The sequence below is a fragment of the Micropterus dolomieu genome, linkage group LG12, assembly GCF_021292245.1.
Source record: "Micropterus dolomieu isolate WLL.071019.BEF.003 ecotype Adirondacks linkage group LG12, ASM2129224v1, whole genome shotgun sequence".
NCBI classification, from domain to species: domain Eukaryota; kingdom Metazoa; phylum Chordata; class Actinopteri; order Centrarchiformes; family Centrarchidae; genus Micropterus; species Micropterus dolomieu.
The window spans coordinates 22,121,543-22,141,085 of NC_060161.1; the positions used below are offsets into that span (position 1 = coordinate 22,121,543).

Below are 19,543 nucleotides of genomic sequence, written 5' to 3' on the forward strand. Positions count from 1 at the left end.
GAATGTCCGTTACAATCAAACCTGTCACTTTTCATGTTTCAAAAACATTTTCTTCAATTTTCACATCATCAGAAAATAAATAAGTGAGAAACTGTTTGTGATCAAGAATCAGTAAAAAGAAACTCAATGGGAGAGTTTTAGCTGTTTTTTTCAAAGACGTTGAGGTGTGTTGTGTCATTGCCGAACATTCAAGATGTAAGATGTGAGTTTTACTGGTCATTGGTCTGTTACACTCCACTTACGTGGGAGAATCTGACTCAAGAGGAGCTTTTTAACTGAAATAGCAATGTTTTATTGGCCAGAGTGAATCAAAGGTCAGACATGCATGTGACCTCACATCATACAGTATTATAACATGCAAACATAATCTCAAAACATCTGGCTTTAACAGTCTATGAACAGCAACTTTAATTCTAAAGAAAAAAGCTAAATCATCAGCCACTACAAACAGCAGGTCACTACTATAAATGTATGTGGTGTACATGACAATATATATATGTATGCATTTTGAGTTTTAGGCTACATTTTTTTGTCTACATCTTCCACCTCATACTGATGTAACCAGCCTTCTATGATTTTAACAAAAGAGCGTATGAAAAATATAATTTGGCAGACATGTCATAAGCCCTCAGCCCACAACCAAACGGTTGCGTCCTATCGACCCACGGCCTGTGTGGTGACCACTACGGTGTTGGGGGGCCGGTTGCCTCTGATCTTCAGCTCACGATTCATCTGGCACCAAGCACATGTGTAACACCACAATACCTTGCAGCAGTCGTCACAGCACGAGCCCTGCGGGAGAAAGAAGGAGACGAAAAAGAGAGTCTGAGTCTGACAGTCAGTGAAATTAATGACAGGGCAGAAACATACAGTCTCAAAACTATGAAGACTTCTGTACTAAAAATATTGACCAAGACTACTGAAGACATTGCAGTCGCTAAATTTGGAATATCTACTGATACTAAAGATGTACAAGAGCTTGGAGGCAGTGATAACAAGCTGGAACAACATACAGATATGGAGCAACATTTACATTAGTTTGGAGTCATCTTTGTGTCCAACTGGTAGATGAGAGTCCAACATTTACTATTTTCTTTTAGCTCTGTTTTGGTCTCCATCTCTGAGACAGTGTTTCTTTCTCTACTAAATGCTCCACTGTGTTCACCAGCTAGTCGCTAACTTGTCTGTCTGCCGTTTGCTGCTGGGGAGATAGTGTACAGAGCTTTTCTGATGCAAACAAGGAAACAAGGTTGACGTAAATATATCCAGTCCAGTTGCAGTTTCCTCTGCAGTGCAGTCGAACACAATAAATTAAGTTCAGAGATGATTTGAATAAAATTTCCATTTCCTCCTTTCTATTTTGTCACCTAGACACCAGCTCCCTGGTACATGTTCCATCAACCAAAACATGCAAAGTTTATAACCTCAGTGCAATTTCATTTTAATCATACAGTCTCACTGCACAGTATGGTAACCTGAACAGTAAATACAGGAGTTAGCTGGCGAGGGATCAGTGTGGCCTGTAAACTAATCAGATGGCCACAGAGCCGGTTATTTGAAGTAATTTAGGTTCGTAATTGGCTCGCTAAATTCTCAGAGACTCTATTTTAATCTTTCGTGTTTTAATGTAATTTCTTCTTAAATTAATTCACACTGTCAGTTTTGTTGCAGTATGTGTTCATATTTTTATGTTGCAGTATGGGCCAAAAACACATTTCCAACTTTGTGAACAATAAGGTTGAAATGAGACTGCACCTACACCTCTGGTCTCTTACTGCAAACAGTCTGGTCAATGCCACTGACTCAAGAACCTAACATGTTTTTTGATGGTGGGGTAAACTGGATCACCCGGAGGAAACTCATGCAGACACAGGTAGAACATGCAAACTCCACATAGAAAGGCCGCGACGACCAGGGTTTTAACCCGGGACCTTATTGCTGTGAGGTCACAGTGCTATCCACTGGACGTCCGTGCTGCCTGTCAGTGTGTGTTCATGTGCTCTTAAGTCTGAAAGTGGAATCAACATGGACGCTACTAAGACGTTGTGTTGAGCATATAAACAAGACGCAGACATCTAGTTCACTCTACATGGACAGCAAACTAACCGTTATAACCATATTACAAATGACATGTTTGCAAAATTTTCATATGCATTACGTGATTTTGCACAATCAAAGTTTTGTATGCTTCTTTACGTCTCATGTACACTTTTTTGGCTTTTTGCAATAAAGATTTAAGGAGGAAAAAAGATTCTGATTATTCCGACACCACATGAATGCACCATCAATCAACGCTCACCCCTCCCTTTCCAAGCGAGCAGGAGAAGCTAAGGTGGCCGACACGCTGTTTCGGCTCTTGTGCTAAATAATATGTTTAGTCCTCCATTTGTCCAAATTTCTCTTCTTTTCTTACTTCTAATAAACCAGTCGACTACAACTTATACTACTAACATTACTTCTTCTTCTTTCTTTTCGTACATATTCAACATAGTGACGAAACACGCTCTGAAGAGCAGTTTGTCCATTTCAGCTAATGAAAAATGGTGGTGCAACATGGCGACATCCATGTAAGAGGACCGGCAGTGTATGTAGATAGAAATGGCTCATTCTAAGGTAATAAAAGCATAATGGTTCATTATGTAAGGTTTATACACCACTGAAAACATAGTTATGGATATTATATTGCATTTCAGCACATTCCTAAACATTATACACTGAACCTTTAATTGTTTGTGCAGCTTTAGCAATGTTTGAGTGCTCTGAATGCAATGTTTTGATACACACAAGCTATTGTGTGTGCACATTATAAACAGGACGCCATTCACCATCATTTGGCTAGCATCACTGGGCTTCCCATGAATCCTGAAATCAGCGTACAACACATGCAGTGATCAATTTAAATACGTTTTAGGAGTTTCTAACAACATGAGGGATCAATCTTTGACTTGCACTCTGCAGACATCGGCCCCCACAATAACCTCAACAACTAAACCTGACAATTTCCTGTGTCTCACACACAGCAAACGAGACACTTTAGCAATGTCTGAATGTTCTGAATGCAGTGCAACGCAATGCAGACACACAAGCTATTGTGCGTGCACATTATGCACAATGCACCATTCCTCATTTGCCTACTGTCCCAGGGATTGGACTTCGCAGGAATCCAGAAATCAGTATACAACACATGCTGTGATCTACTGAAATACAACATTTATAGAGTTTCTGACAACATGAGGGATCAGTCTTGTTTTTTCCTTATAAAAGGACTTGCACTGCGAATATCAGCCCCTACAATAACACTTTCTTCAACCCATTTTCTGGGTTAGTTGTGTTAGGTTAAAATTATTGGTTATAAGTGACCATTTTCTGTGTTACAGAGCTATATTTTGACCCAATTTCTGGGTTATTATTGTAAAGAAAAAGTAACCCATGTTCTGGGTTATATGGTTGGCTTTCTCTCTCTCTCAAATTCAAATTAGCTTTATTGGCACGAATGTATAGCAACCACACCGCAGAATTTTCTCACAACAGTTGTTTGAAATAACCGTCGCTTTGTGCTCGATCTGTTTTGGCCTGTGCTTCTTCGGTGCAACTTCGTCGTGTATTCAAGGTAAACAAGTATTTTCAGTGTTGATGTAACGTAAACTTTTCTGTGCCCATGTCCCTGTTGCTAGTTTAGCACCATTTGCTGAAAAAATAAACATGGCTTAGTTGCTACTAGCAGTAGCCGTGGTCATTCTGTGGTTGCCATGTACATCTAACTAGTTTAAAGTCTGTGTAAAGTCACACATGACATGACACAACCAATGTTTGAAGACTTTAAGCCTTAACTTCAATCCAGTTATTGAATGTTGTCGAATGTTTGAGAGAGAATGTTTGAGAGTTGTTTATTTTTCAATTTTTTATATAGAGTTTAATTTAATTTAATGCAATAAAAATGTAAAAATGTGTGTTCTGTTGATCAATGTTTATCTGTGTTACTATTTAGTTCCTTCAGTTCAGTCAGTCTTTGGCCATTCTACTTTGTAGTCTTGTTTAGTGTGTGTGTACATCCTGCCCGTCTGTACCTTTTGGAGTTACTTTATTAGTAAAACATTTGAACTGGAACTTTGGTCTCCTCCTCCTCTTCTTCCTCTGCCTGCACCACACCGTGACAGATATAATGTAAACTAAAGTTTTATATTCTGAAATAAGGCATACTAGCATAGTAACCCAATTCCTGGGTTAAAAAGGGACCAACTAATTTCTGGGTTATTTCAACCCAGATATTGGGGTTGTTCTTTTGACCCAGAAGTTTTGTTATATTAACAACAATGTTGTTGTTTTTTAACCCAACATTTGGGTCAGGTATATAACCCAGAAGTTGGTCCCTTTTTAACCCAGGTGTTTTTAGTGTGTACCTTTCACGCAGCACAAGGTGATAACCCTGAGTACATTTCTAAATTGTTGAACCGATATAGCAGTGGTCGGCAATAGGCGGCCCACGGGCCAGAACCGGCCCACCAGCAATAATATCTGGATTCAGATTGCTTTGATAGCAGAAAAATAAAAAATAAATTGATCACGGCTGGTGCTGAAATAGATCTCATGACAGCAACAGTTACTCACACAATCACTTCCTCTTAAGTGATTGTGCCTCTAAAATAAAAGCACAAGAACATCTTTTGCAGCAATGCTTCATGTTGAGTTTATTAAGAGCTTTTACTTTGAAAAGTTCTGAAGGACATTCAAAAGAGTCTCTGGCTTGCTTGACACACCTCTGAAAAAGCCGACTGTAAATGTGTGATTGGATTCCCCTGAATTTTCTCAGGGAAATGAAAATAAGTGTCCACAGGTTTATGAATGCGGATCAAACGCCTGAACGCGCACACACTGCAGCACAAGCTTTATTGTGAGCATGTGCAAAAGTGTCCTTTTATTCATTTATTTAACAAGGGAGAAAAAAATATCCGCAGTAAGATGGAATCAATTTCTCAACCTATTCAACGTGAGCCCCACACAGTACCAACTGAGCTAAATATGCACATGATTTGAAATAATTTGACTTTGTTCTGGCCCGCCATAAAATTTGGCCCAATGCCAGACTTATTTGCAGAACCCTGCGATATAGTAACTTTCTCTCTCAGCTTCACTATTAAGTGTGTACTGGAGGTTCCCACATTACGGCTTAGCGAGCGTGGAGATTATTTACCCCTAAATGTTGGAATAGTCTCTCACAAGGATATTAAAGGACAGTACCCACCCCAGTCACAGCCCGTTCACCGTGCTGGCTGAAGAGATATAAAGAGTTCTGCTGCCGCACCACCAGACTGCAGAGCAGCTTTTTCCCCACGCTATCAAACTTTTAAACACAAATTCATCCTCAGCACTGTCACAGTTTGGGTTGGTTGGGTGTGTTTTGTATTTGTTTCTGTGTTCATTCCCTGCCATTGTGTTTGCTCTCTTCTGTAGTTTGTTTATGTGTTACTTTGGTCATTTGTTAGTCAGGTTTTCTAGCTATGAGTTCATCAGTACTGCTAGTCTTGTTTTACTGTCTCTGTGTTTACTTTTGTCAGCAAGTCACTTATGTTGTCTGTGTTATGTTTGTAGTTAGTCTGTCCTTGTGTTTCTTGTCTTGTTTGGTCTCACCTGTGCGTAATTAGTTTCTCCCTCACCTGTGTATTTAAGTGGTTGTCTGTGTTTAGTTGCCAGTTTATTGTTTACTGTTAGCTTGTTTCTACAGGAGTCTCTTGTTAGTCTCCTGTGTAGTTTCATGTCTTGCGTTTCCGTGTGGACTACTCTCTCATTTGGCTTCATGGACATTCTTGTTGCACCTGCACTGTAAGTTTTCACCACTGTTGGGAATAAACCCCACTCGCTCTCCAGTTACCTTCTCTGTGTCTGCATTTGGGTCCAGTACCTCTGTCTCCAGCGTTCAGCCGAGAGGCAGAACGTAACAAGCACTGCTGCACTGAATAACGTTTATTCAGTTTACCATTTTTATATTCCTCTATATTTACTGCTAAGTAGCAGAAGGGAGTTACAAACTTACTTTCACTTTACAACCTGTTGAAATGTGACAAATAAACCTTCCTTCTACCTTCTTCTACATTCACTATTAGATAATCCAATTCAATTGAGATTTTTTAAAGACTAAAATCACTTATATTACCTATATATTTATATTTAAATAAATAAATCAACATCTAACAGCTTCAAGAGAGAACCGCAACTTCAGCTTTTGTTACTAGATTTCCATAACAGGAACTTCCTTACTTACAGTTACATGTTGCGCAGTGTCTCAACTCGAGATTATACACTACCTCACTTTTGTAATAACAACCCTCAGTATTTCCATGAACTTACATGTAGAAGCGAGGCGGGAATCCAACTCACTTTAGAGGTCAAGGGTTGATTTACCGATTTAATTATTAATATTATAATTATTAATTATAATGAATTGGACAAATATGATTTTTTTAACCAGCCTTAGCCTTAGCGTGCACCCACTTCTCCATGTATGCTCCCCTCCCTCCCCGAACCAGCCTTACTGGGATGCCGTGGCGCTGTCTAATCTCGGAGCGGAGGATGCAGGACACCACACAACAGACGTCCAGGATTGGCATGCAGCAGCACCAGCCGTGTTTAGAGGCTGTCTCACACTGCATGCAGGGGAAGCACCACAGGGCGCAGCAGCCTTGACGTGATAATGAGAGAAAAAAGAATATGAGTTCATTAAGACATAACATTAAGGCATGCTGTAAAGTAAGAATGCTTTCAAAAACAGACATGGTAATTGATTAAATTTATCAGTTAACACAATGCAAAGTGAGTGAAAATATAAAAAATCTAAATAAAATCAATATTTGGTATATCTCTGACCCCCCCTTTGCCTTCTAAACAGCATCAACTCTAGGAAACTGGAAAGTAGGTTGGCCCAACCTACAACATTTTCTCATCTCACACTTGTTTTGGATCACAGTTGTGCTGAATGTTGTATTGAAATATTGATTTCCCTAAATACAATGACCAATCATGTGACCCTGTCCTCCCAGGTCTTCAACCTAATTTAAAGAGGAACTTTAAATCTAAAGTTTCACACTTGCATAAAAATCAGTTTACTGGTCATGTAGAGTGCTACTTTTACTGTGAAAACAGTTGTTATTTGTGACTCGGGGGTGGGGGGGATAAATTGCTATTTAGTATAGCAGTTTTACTGCAGTTACTACTTACTACAGTTATTTATTTCCTGCATATACATACATTACATTTATATTGTAAATAACAAATAATGATAAAATTGGTTATTTTGCTTTTAATAAAAATGTTAGTAAGTTAATGCATTAACCCTAAATATTAAGTTTTCTTTATATTTCCTACAAAGACCACTGTGCATTATTGTCTTGTCTTGGACCAAAGTTCAATTCTAGCGTCTTTTTGGAAGTCAATAAAAATATTGACCCCAAAACAACGCTGGTAATACCTTTCATCCAGCCCTGCATAGTTTCTGCAGGTATTCCAGTAAAGAGGGGCAGCCTTTATGCTGCCTGAGACAGGAAGCTCAGAGCAAAAAATGTTTGCTGCTCGTTAATCTTATTTCTTTTGAGCACACAGTAGACTAATATCTGTAGGCGACTCAGATGAGCGTATCAACATTTTATGGACCTTATGTTGACACTGTTTTCTATCTTAAAAGACAGTTAGGACAGTTTGTCCAGAAAAGAGTTTCTGGTGGTCTTATCTTCACTTCAGACTCTCTGATTGCTATTGATCCTTAATGGCAGTCGGCCAGATTAGCAAATCTGCATCTATTCCAAGAAGTTGTTTTGTCTTGTAATATTGCTCACTTAGCTTTGACACCACTGATCTGCTTAATAAATGCCAGGATTTCAAACTGATCAGTGACTGTTTGTTGAGCAGAGTTGCAAATATTACCTCTACCACTAATATTTCTCCAATGATGGGGAAATATTTAGGTCTGTGTTGATGAACAACACAAACTGTTGAGCAACATCAGTGATGGGTTGACTTACAGGTGCCCATGTCACTGCAGCAATCGCAGAGGCCGGTGCTCCATGTCCCTATGTTTTGGGTGGTTTGGGTCACCACCATCACCTGTGCTGGCTGGTGTTGGACGGCCATGCCTGACGGACACGAGACATAAATGGAGAAACCAGGAAGGGCGTCAGGGGATTGCTCCATACACAGGAAACACTGGATTATGATCAATGCTTTTCAGTGCTTAGTTAAGACAGGAAGAAGGTCACAGCCTGTTTTGAAGCTATACTGTCCACGATGTAGCGACTGTAACTTGTATCTCGGTGTTTTCTGGTTAATGCAAGTGACAACAAAGACCAAGTGTTCTTTACATACCTAATGTATGTACATGACTACATCCTTTTGAGCAAATTATATTAAAGAAAAAACAAAGTGTTTGTGCATGCGCTGGTATTAAAAAGCTATCCTTGTGATGGTCTGACAATGCACAAGTTGGGTTACAAGCAATGCATGCTGGGACAGGTTACAGCACCTCTATACCCATTAACATTAGTCACATTTTGTTTTGTCATATGAGCAAAGTGAAGGACAAAATGCTGATTTCTTCCTCATCTCTCTTTGACAACAAGTATGGTGACACCACAGCCCTTAACCCCAAACACCACCCTTTGATTGAACAGGAAAGCCAGCTGTGAGCCGGAAACAAACATTCCTCCCCGACCTCACTAATGCTGCTGTGAGAGCAAAACCCAGCCAAATTTCGTACATTTCCGAGAAACGTGGCCCAGGGGCTGCTCTTTTAAGAGTTGAAAATTATATACTTATAAACTCTGTGCATCAGTTTCATGCTCAAACTAAAATAATAAATGTGATAAAAAAAAGTTAAATTTGGCTGTTCATGTCCTAAATTACAGCTTCCACACAACTAACTAGCTATGCCAAATCTAAATATGTAGCAATATCTAATGTGTAGCATTAACCTAACTAACATTAATCATCATCTTTGGCTAGCTCTGCAGAGTGCAGCAGTCTGAAAATTTCAAATACAAATTTCGGGCACTAAATATTTTATATGCTTTATTATCTAAATCCCATGGCAGTTTAAGCCTCATGTTAAATGCCTCATACTTTTACTTCACACATACACACACACATATATATATATACCCCAAAGGAATAGAAAGTATGGGTTCATATGTGGCAATGCAAGTCTGTCATTGAGTAATTAAATGAAGCAACAGGACAAACTCTTGTTCTTCCAGCCAGCTTAGTATTTGTATCGTTTTTTTATCAATGCAGAGTCAGCAAGCAAAAACAATGTTGCTGGCTGGAATTAACTAGTTAATTAGTTATTATTTAAGCTCACTACAGGCTCAACATCAGCCAAAGACCGTCCTCATATTTAGGGTTAATTTTTAAAACAAATTCTTACCTTTTCTCCGGTTCGGTGAGCTCTGAAAAATTAAAAGTGTGGTTAAAGGCAGGTAAAGCTCCACTTTCCCGAAGAGAATGAGTGCCACCAACTTCACTTTCTATTTATTCAGAAAGCCAGCCCCCCTGCAAACCTCACACACCCTCACGTACGACTAACGTTTGCATCTGCCACACGAGCACTGCCGTAGACCTAAGTGGCGGTGAATAATGCAAACAACATGTTATTCACAATATCTCCGTTATGAGGACAAGACTTATTAATAGATCCAACTTTATTATGGTTATGGGTTCACAGCGCAACAATGGAACACCGCACATCATCAGTCGAGTTAATGTGCATAATAGATTTATGCAATACAATGAAACTATTATTATTAATTTAGTAGATGCAATTACTCTTTCTAAAAAAAAATACTCCCTGTGTAAAATGATAGGGGCATTAGATTAGATTAGATTCAACTTTATTGTCAAAGCAAGGAAATGCAGATGGCATCTAACCAGAAGTGCTTAAGCAGTATTATGCTATTATGGCAGTACGGTATGAATAACTATGACATATTTACAGTAGTGCAAATATGATTATTGTGGGGATTATACAGCATGTACAGTAGGAATTTCTATGTCTAGGGAACGATTTACAGTATATACAGAATGTGCGGTACAAATATACAGTAGTGCAATGGTATGCTTAGATGAAAGGTGCGGTTAATAGTGCAGTGGTGTCAAAGTCCATCATGGCAGTGCAATTGGTAAGTGTAGCTGGTTCAGTCCTGGGGAGGATGGTGAGTGTGAATGTGAGAGGATGCAGGATGGTGAGTATGTGTATGAAGGGGGGTGGGGCGTTGGGGGTGCAGAGTTCAGCAGGGAGACAGCTGCAGGGGAAAAGATGTTATATGTTAATGTGCTGTATGACTCAAAGGTCAAAGTACATACAGGACAGGCTTCCTTCCATTTTGTCCATTCTGCCTTTCACTACTTCCTATCTCATTCTGAATTTTCATTCAACCCACAGTTCATAGAGATGTCTTGCAAAAATGCCAGGAGAAATTAAAAGCATTTTGTGTACATCTGCTCTACAAGAGTCCATCTTTACATAATAATCAACTTATTGGGCTATACAGGTAGACCTACACTTCTAACCTGTTTAGCCATTATAACTACAATATATTTTCAATGCATAGATTATCAATATAGTGATAACTTGTATTTAGCCAAAAAAATAGCCTACACTTTATAGGCTATATTTTATTTAATTCCTTCCAAGTATTCACTACAAAGGCTGCATTAGTCTGGACAGACGTGGATGTAACCTGCAACTTGACAGGTTGGCGGAGGCATACAACCGTGGGGCGGTTATTCTAGTTTCAAGCAAAGACAGGTATTTTGCATACCCCTTCAAACAAAATGACAAATGATTTAAACAAATATGAAGGTGACAGCAGCATAACAACACCTGCACGCCTGTAGATGCCGAATAGGCAAAACGAATTAGACTGAAACTGAGGACTGAAACTAGTGCTATGGCGACCCTGTGAGGCTGCATGCATGTGGTGATAATTATATATTATACACAGCTAAAGAAGACCACAGATTTTAGGATAGTGGTGGGAGACACAGCCAAGGAATCTGTCAATTACTTAGGCTGTGTCTCAGACAATCATTCATTAGGAGAGCGCATGGCTCAGATGGTGCTCACTAAAGTCAACCAAAGAATCAGATTCTCGCAAGAATCTCGATATTTTTTGATAGAACAGCGCTAGAGACTTTGGCAGAGGTTCTCATCTAGTGTCATTTTGATTATGCATACCTCTCCTGGTATAAAAGTGCACCTATGAACACTATATGTATACTATACACCTATAAAAAGAAGCTACTCACATAGCAAATCAAACTGGTGCGAATGGTCCTTAAACTTCCATATAGGACAAATCTTCTTCCCACTCATTTCATCCATTGAGAGAGTTTCACAAATCCAAATGTGTCTAACCCACAGGATTGTTCACAATTAGGCTATGCACAAACGTAGCTGTACAACTACTTTACCAAAATTAGGGAATACCATCACTATCCCAAGGGGGAACTGATTTGGTTCCCATTAGGTTTAAGAGTTCTTTCCTGTATTCAGCTGTCATTATGTGGAATGGCTACCAATGAGCATTAAAACCTTTTAAATAGGTTGAAGTCCTCAGTAACAAAATGGCTGAGTGGCCAATTTCCCTCACAATAACAATTATAAAATAAATATCATGAAATGTTGTCAATATGCTGTTGTTTTAAATTTCAGTTTAAATTTTGCTTTGTAGCCCACAGGCCAGTTCAATTTAAGTCAAATTTAGTGACCTTCCTTATATATTGTATAGCAATGTGATAGAAATAGTTGAATTGTACATAGGAGTGTGTAAGGATTAATATTATTGTATTGTTACTGCATTTTATTTTTTAAGAGAAACGATGTAGGCCTATACTTGGAAGCTGCTAATAACTAACTATAGTTGTCTTTTCATGAAGCTCCTACCAATTTGCCTTCCTAAAAAGGACCACAATAGAAATAAGCCGTCTGGCTTTATTGTGTTTTTTTCCTTTTGATGGTATCTGTAGCTGGGGCATCTCTTGCTGCAGGCGCCACTTTTATATTTACAATCAATAAAGAAGTTCAATCAATTCAATCAATCATTTCAGAAAGTAAAGCTTGTTGGACAGATGAAAATAATGAGAGTCAGACTGCTGCTTTCATTGGGGCAAAACTTGACCTGATGATGGCACCAAAGGAAAGGCCATCACATAAACAGGTTTACGTCCAGACTCGAGGTGGAGGCAGGGGAGGGGGACTGAGCCAGTACCTGACTGCTGTTGAAGGCCCTGCACGCTCATGAAAAACCCACACAGGAATTTTTTATTTTGCCCTGATTAGGACAGAGTCTGTAGCCAACAGACACTGCTTGACTGATGTCTCCCTCTACTGGTAGCTTTCTTGTTGGAGCAGGACCTTTACTAATTTTACAACAAATCATAACACCATAACTGACACATCCCAGCGACCTTGACTTCTCCTATCTGCATGACCCCACAGAATCAAAATGACCTTTAATCGCCAGGTATGTGTGCATATACAAGGAAGTTGACTCTGGTTTTACATTACTCTCAGTGTACACAAGAATGAACAAACAGGATAACAAGCTCAGCAAAAACAGACACAAACTACATTTAAAAAAGTAAACACATATTTAAAACCAGTGATGGTAAGGTTACTTTGGGAATGTAATAGTTTTACTTTTCTAAATTTCTAATAAATGTTTTCACCTCTTAACCATTATCAAAAGATAGCTTGAGAGGCAGTTTAACTGTCAGGTGGCGCTGAAAACCCATAAACCAATCAAAAGTATCAGAACGGTATCAAACTTTACTAAATGGCTGTGCCTAGAAATGGCAATGGAAGACATTGTGCAAATGAAAAATATGCAAAGAATATTATTGAACATATAGACTAGCTTTTTACAGAATATTTTCATAGCCTAAGTAGGCTATCTCTAATTTAATTAGCCTACACAGTTTTCCCCAGTAACTGTGACGGTTTACAGTTACATTTATTTTGTAATTAAATTAGCCTGCATCATTAAATTTCACGTTACTTACACCCCAACACTGTTCACAACCATAAACAACATTTGTTGACAGAAAGACATTAGTGTATTGAAATAGTGAAAAGGATGCAGGAATATAAACAAGCAGTAATTATGCAATGTTATTATGTACATGAGGCAGGTGGATGTGATAAAGCCTATGTACAGTGGTGGAAAGTAACGAAGTACAAATACTTCGTTACAGTACTCAGTTTTTTTCGGTATCTGTACTTTACTTGAGTATTTTTATATGTTGCAACGTTTTACTTTTACTTCGATACATTTCAAAGCCAAATATCAGACTTTTTACTCCGTTACATTCTGCAAAAGACTTCCTTACATTGTTATTAGTAGCCTATGCAGCGCACCTGAGTTGCGCGGCACTGAAAAACAAATGCAAAACTGATAAAGCCGACTCGGCGCGAATCAACTTCAGCCAGCTGATGCGACAACGGCATAAGCTGGACGGCCCCGTTTCACTTTCCTGTCAAAGGTGAACGCGAAAGTTTAAAACCTTGAGAGGATGAAGAGGGAATATCCTTCCAGGCACGAGAAAAATAGTCAATGAGAATGAAGTGCGTGAACAACAGTCAAACTTGTTCTCTCGTCTATAAATCTGATGTCAGCAGATAGCTTTTACAGGAGTTTAGTTCCAACTCTGGACAAATCCAAGATGGGAACTAATGGATCCACATTGACTATTAAAATGTTGATTAACTGGACAGACTGGGCAATATGGATGCACATCTCAGTAAATAATAAGCATCACATAATCAGCCCAGTCATTTTATAATTAGTATCACATATTTTAAAATGTATGAAACCTGGACGAGTCAGTTTGAATGGGCCTGATGCCCACAGATTGTCCACCAGTCTTATCAGACTTCATGAGGTCTGAGTTATGGTGCGCAGAGGTCTGTTCAAACCAGCACTAGATTTTTCTAGAGGTTTCTATTCAGGCTTCTTACAGAGGGAGGATTGTAGTGAGAGCTTTGTGGTGTCAGGTGCGACTGTGCAGCAGCTCTGTTTTTGCAATGTGGGTCGCAGCCAGTTTGTGACCAAGCAGAAATGTAGCTGGTAGAGTTTTGAAATATAAACATCTGAAAACTGAAGCCAACTTTGCTTTGTTTGGGACTGCGAGCTGCACTTTATGAGCAGTGCTGAAGTTAACATGTGTGGGGTTTTGGTGAGATTGTGAATTGAGAAGTGTTTTCAGTTAGTTTTGGTTCCCAAAACTTGGTCCCAAATGGGGTTCTGTGTCTGTCAGATGGTCTGAAGGGGATACTACCACAACAGCAGAGCAATAACGCAGACGTATGCTCCCCACAGTATGGGATATATCCACTTGTCCTCTTGGAACTCAGTTTTCCTTATTGTGATTCACTGTAACTTATAATGCTGTATTCAAACCTGTCTTGAGTGAATTTAAAAATATTGCTTTTTGTGAGATCATTAGATTTTGATGTGTAGTACTTTTACTTTTGATTACTTAAGTATTTTTACAACCAGCTACTTTTTTACTTTTAGGCTACTTGAGTATGAAAATTGAGTACTTCTTCCACCACTGCCTATGTACTATATGACAGCTACACAATAACTAATAAGTAGTAAATATACAGGTGGATACACCTACACACTGTGAAGCTGTGATGCGGCCCTGTGTTCTGTGTTGTGTTCAGGGGTCCATCTGATAATGGGTCCATGATATGAACTAAATCAAAGAGTTAGTGGCCACAGCTCAGACTCAGCTTGTTAGATTCAGCTCTACATTGTCCTCCGTGGGTCTAGTCGTTTCTAATGACCATGGAGCAGCAACAGCACCTCTGACTGGCCAGCTGTTGAGCTCACAGGACTCTTGGAGCCTCATCCTGCTCACAACAGAAGGTGGCAGCAATATGAAACACATAACTGCTATCAGACGCCCTGTTAGTGCTCTGTGTGCTCGGCATGCTGCACTATTTCAGACAGAGGAAAGTGAATTAAACATGAAATGTAAAAATGAAGGCAGGGGACAAATCAACTAAGACATTATACTATAGCCTAGGTGAACGCTTATAGCCTAAGGTTTTTTAGGCTTCATTTTGCAATTCCATTTTGAAAGGAAATTGTCTTTTCATCCCAAAGACTAAATGTTAATTCATTAACCTATTTAGAAGATTATAATTAAACACTTAAAAGTCGAGATGAAGTTATTTAAGAGGCTCACTGAAAACTGCAGGATGTCTGTTCTACAGCGCGTGTGAGAGAGCGAGCGAGCGAGAGAGAGAGAGAGAGAGAGAGAACTGAGCGGATGATCACACTGAGTCAGACTTCAGTGAGGCAGCGGTGAGAGAGGATCATGCGGCGAACAAACTTTCTTTCCCATCAGCTCCACCGCCTTCATCGTCATCATCATCATCATCCTGTGAATCCCACCAACCCCAGCTGAGGAATTATGTCAGCAAACAACACCACTTGGTCACCAGAGACGGGAGACGGCGAATACACCTGCGTGCGCTTTTATGTGTCCACCGTATCCTTCTCGGTGCTGCTCTTCTTCAACTTCCTCATCAACTCGACCATAGTTCGCGTGGAGCGGCTCCGGAATCATGCCCGCTTCGTGCTGGTTTTCCACCTGCTTGTATCCGCCCTGGTTTACCTGGGGATGAGCAGTGTCTTCTACTACCAGATCCACCTAGGCGCGCGGCCAGGCCGCTCCGCCTGCCTGGCCATGATCACCATCTTGATCAGCAGCGCCTCCAACATCCTGCTGACGCTCACGGCCATGGCTCTGGACCGCTACTGCGCCGTGTGCCACCCGATGCGCTACACCTCTACCTGCATGTCGGGTCACTGGCCCTGGGTGCTGGGCGTGCTCACCTGGCTGGTGGCTTTGGTCATTCCCCTAAGCTTGATCCTCAACCCAGACTCCTCCAACACCACCACCGGGGACAACTATAACGGGGAGTGCGGCCGGGAACAGCTGAAGAAAGGCGAGCTGCAGAAGGTGCTGTTCATAGGTTTGTGCACGCTGCTCATCCTGTACAGCTACGTGAGGATACTAGTAGAGGGGCGGCGGTTAGGAGTGCTGAACCGGCGGAACCGGGCCGGGTGCAGGACAATAGCACTGCATGGGAGCCAGCTGGCTGTGTACATCCTCCCCAACTTTGTGAACTTCGTGCTGACGATATTGTTCAAACGGGGGCTCATACAGCCAGAGACTAAACAGCTGTCAGCCGTGGTTATATTTGCTTTCTTCAGTTTGGCGCAGTGCGTTGCGCCGGTTGTTTACGGTTTGCGCAAAGAAGAACTACTGGAGCAGCTGAGTCGCAGGTTCCCCTGCTGCTCCCGATACTTGAAGAGTGCCCTCGGCTGGACTGTGAACGTAAACTGGACACAAACCCAACCAAAAACAAGGTAGGCCTATGTCCCAATAGACATTTGTTTTTACTTTCCATACAGTCATAAAGAAATCAAGGTACCACTTTGCTCATTATCACCCTTTCTAAAAAGTCTATTTGTAACTAATCACTTAGCCTATTGTGAGCAATCTATGAAAAAACGAATTTACTGGCGAGTCCTTAATTGTCGAGTTATTTAAGGTTCAGTAGGTATAAAAGAAATATCATCTTATCATATTTGCTAAAACTGTCAATATATCCTGGCAGTAGTTCATGACACAGATAATCTGGAAATGTTCCTCTGGCTCCTCCTCATTTTCCTAAGGCCATTTGCAAGAATCCACCACAAACAACTAGTGAGAGCCAAGAGCAGTCTCAACAGTGTCATTGCTCCTGAACAGGCTGCAGCCGCATGCTCTCAGTCAAGCTCAATATCTTCAGCATGCGACTTCAGAAGTTTTGAAAAACACAATGGCCGAGAAACAACCAACGACAAGGGAAGAACTGCCCCACCCGGAGGCATGATGACAAACAGTGGGGAATAACTTTTGAGCGTGGACAGTGGTGAAGTAGCCTCTCATCCAGCTGTTAGACGTTGTCAAAGCTGCCTCTGAAGCCTGGGCCGCGAAGCATTGGAGGTGCGTTTTTGAGAAGACCAGTCCAAGCGAGAAGGATGTGGGGTTAGTGTTAGGATTAGGGTAGGGCAGTGTTGTAAAAGGCGTTAAAATCTGAGTTTAGCACATGCGTAGAACAAATCGGGCACTTACAAGCCCTTCACCCGAGTACGTTTCGAGGGGCAGGCGCCTTCTGCTGCTGTACGAACTTGTGGGTTTGGATGGGAGGGGCTTCAAGGAGGGATACGAGCAGCAGAGGAAAGTTTTGCATGGCATGTTCTTAATTTGTTACCGACTGCAGCTTAAATGCTCACCATATTCTCACTTTTTAATGAATCAACAAGTCTGCAGCAAAAGACTTCATTGTCATCAAAAGTTAGAAAGTAAACTCCAATATGTTAATTAATCATCCATAAAATATTGTTGCAATAGCCTAATTCATGAAATTCGCTGTCGTAAATGTTAAAATGGGTTAATAAATGGATGGATTTTTTCTTTACAACACCAAAATACATAATGAATTTTTAGTCCAGACACTTAAGTAGGCCTCCCTTAGAGCTCCCATATTTAACTTTGTGTTCACCCGAGACGCAAATACTTATTTAAATGCATTCATTTGGGAGAGCTTCATCGGCCTACTCTTCACTAAAAATAATAAACATTTGATAACCATAAAGATATAAGCAACATTGCAAAGAAGTGCTGAATGCAACATCTAAAATGAAAAAGTGAATTCTTTGAAGACGGTTGATCAATAACAAGAAAAGGTCACCGGATTGAAAGAAATGTGTGAAACTAGTTGATCTGCATAAAGTTCAACATTACTGTGGCAACTGTTGCATGATTTGAGGATGAAAGCACAGCCGATCATAAAATGCTTCCCCTCTGTGTGTTTTGGAAATTAGAGCGTGTCACGACATTTCACCACATCAGAGCAACTTGATGTACTGCTGAAGCTTTACTGTTTCATTTCAGGTTCTTTTTACTCCCTTTTCCCCCCTCAGGGAGCGAACACTGACAGCCCAGACGATCATTTCCCTCGAGGTCCCGCAAGTCCCACAGGAGGAAGAAACATCGCCGATGCCAGTCAGGAGTTCCTCACATGACTTGCACTCATGTCAAGACGATTCGGACAATGCGTGACGAGGGAAAAGGCAGGTCAATGTCAGGATCAAGACAGCCACAGGAACATTTGGATAAGTGGCTGTTCTCATTTCAGGCCTGAAAGGAATTAAAGGAACCGCCTTGGACACAGTCATCCTGATCCATAAGGTTTCTTCCTCACCAGAGAACATTAAGACCTGGAAGTGCATCAGTGTCACGCCACCACATCAGCATGTTTATACTTTGCTAAAACCTTTTGTCAGGGGAGCACAAGGTGAAGCTGCTCGCTGGCCAACAGCAGAAGACAGGACGGTTTCCGAAGAAGTGGGCAGTTCTCTTATTGTACATTTTCCTGGCTGGTCCAGGAAATCTTCAGGACATCTCTGGCCTCTACAAACAGCCCTGCATCATTTGGGATTGAAATGATTGGGATGGAGGATAGACTTAAACATACCATCCGGTGAATGTTGTTTCTATGTTTGTTCAACCTTGTGGATATTAAAAAATTGTGAGTTTAATGATTGATCCACTTGAGTATTTCCAGCACTGCTGAAATCAAGAGAGGGCAGGTCACATGCGATTTCACTTTTAATATGAGAATTATTTGAGAAGACGGACACAATTCTTTTATCTATCTGTTAAATGATAGGTGCAGAGGCGGATGTAGGCTACGCCAAAAGTGTTGTTTTGAGTGTCAGTACTGGAGATAAAAAGATCTATCTGGTGTTAGATCACACTCTGGGCACATGAACATCGCAGCCATCTCATTCGTTCAGATAATTCTCACAGTAAACACTTGTTATTTTCCTTTAAAAGTTTTTTTTTCACATTTTAACATGCAGTAGTAAATAGATTAGACTTTGTCACCAGAGGGAAATGCTTTTTCACAACACAGTACATCACCAATCAGTATTCAACATTATCCTCCCCATATATATATTTTCCCAACCTATATACACCACAAATAGCATATATAACAACAGACAGGACAGGTCCAGACTCACAGTGCATCGAGACACCTTGTTGAGGGCTGCAATGGCTACATGTACCAGGCTTTTTTGCCTAAACAGGCCCTTCTTCACCTCAGGGACCTGAGCCTGCGCCCAGAGGGTAGAAGAGAGAATTGGCCATTCAGATGTGACCTATTAATAATGCATTCACCTCATGAATCAAGACATTTCTCTTCCGTATTTGGTATTACAGTAGCTGCTCTTAACAAAAAGTATAAACACTGATCAATATCAGCGATCCTGGCTCTGCATTACTTAGTACTGGATCAGAAATAAGCTATCAAGACTGTTGGCTTAGCTTAAAGAAGCGGGAAAAGGTTAGCCTATCCCCCCCCCCAAAAAAATCACTTACAGTCACCTCTAAAGCTCACAAGGTAACATATTATATCTCACAAATTGTCATT

The 19,543-nt window shown here is 40.5% G+C and overlaps 2 protein-coding genes across 2 annotated transcripts; one reads left to right on the top strand and one right to left on the bottom strand.

Moving 5' to 3' along the window:
- Positions 1–268: 268 nt before the first annotated feature.
- Positions 269–9,554, bottom strand: ponzr1 (plac8 onzin related protein 1). Its single transcript, XM_046064398.1, has 4 exons — positions 9,410–9,554; positions 8,013–8,123; positions 6,531–6,676; positions 269–792 (listed from the first exon to the last, which is right to left on the bottom strand). The coding sequence occupies exons 2-4, from the start codon at positions 8,119–8,121 to the stop codon at positions 655–657; spliced, it is 393 nt and encodes a 130-aa protein (XP_045920354.1). The 5' UTR covers positions 8,122–8,123; positions 9,410–9,554; the 3' UTR covers positions 269–654.
- A 5,817-nt stretch (positions 9,555–15,371) lies between these two features.
- zgc:194312 (uncharacterized protein LOC794943 homolog) lies at positions 15,372–18,647 on the top strand. Its single transcript, XM_046064372.1, has 2 exons — positions 15,372–16,427; positions 18,030–18,647. The coding sequence occupies exons 1-2, from the start codon at positions 15,466–15,468 to the stop codon at positions 18,166–18,168; spliced, it is 1,101 nt and encodes a 366-aa protein (XP_045920328.1). The 5' UTR covers positions 15,372–15,465; the 3' UTR covers positions 18,169–18,647.
- The last annotated feature ends 896 nt before the right edge of the window (positions 18,648–19,543 follow it).

What these genes read in the sequence shown, in the direction of transcription:
- ponzr1 (XM_046064398.1), bottom strand. Translation starts at nt 8,121, where the DNA reads ATGGCCGTCCAACACCAGCCAGCACAGGTGATGGTGGTGACCCAAACC. An exon ending in CTGCAGTGACATGGGCACCT is followed by an intron (nt 6,677 to 8,012) that starts GTAAGTCAACCC and finishes TATCACGTCAAG; the next exon opens with GCTGCTGCGCCCTGTGGTGC. An exon ending in GACAGCGCCACGGCATCCCA is followed by an intron (nt 793 to 6,530) that starts GTAAGGCTGGTT and finishes TTTCTCCCGCAG; the next exon opens with GGCTCGTGCTGTGACGACTG.
- zgc:194312 (XM_046064372.1), top strand. Translation starts at nt 15,466, where the DNA reads ATGTCAGCAAACAACACCACTTGGTCACCAGAGACGGGAGACGGCGAA. An exon ending in CAAACCCAACCAAAAACAAG is followed by an intron (nt 16,428 to 18,029) that starts GTAGGCCTATGT and finishes TTCCCCCCTCAG; the next exon opens with GGAGCGAACACTGACAGCCC.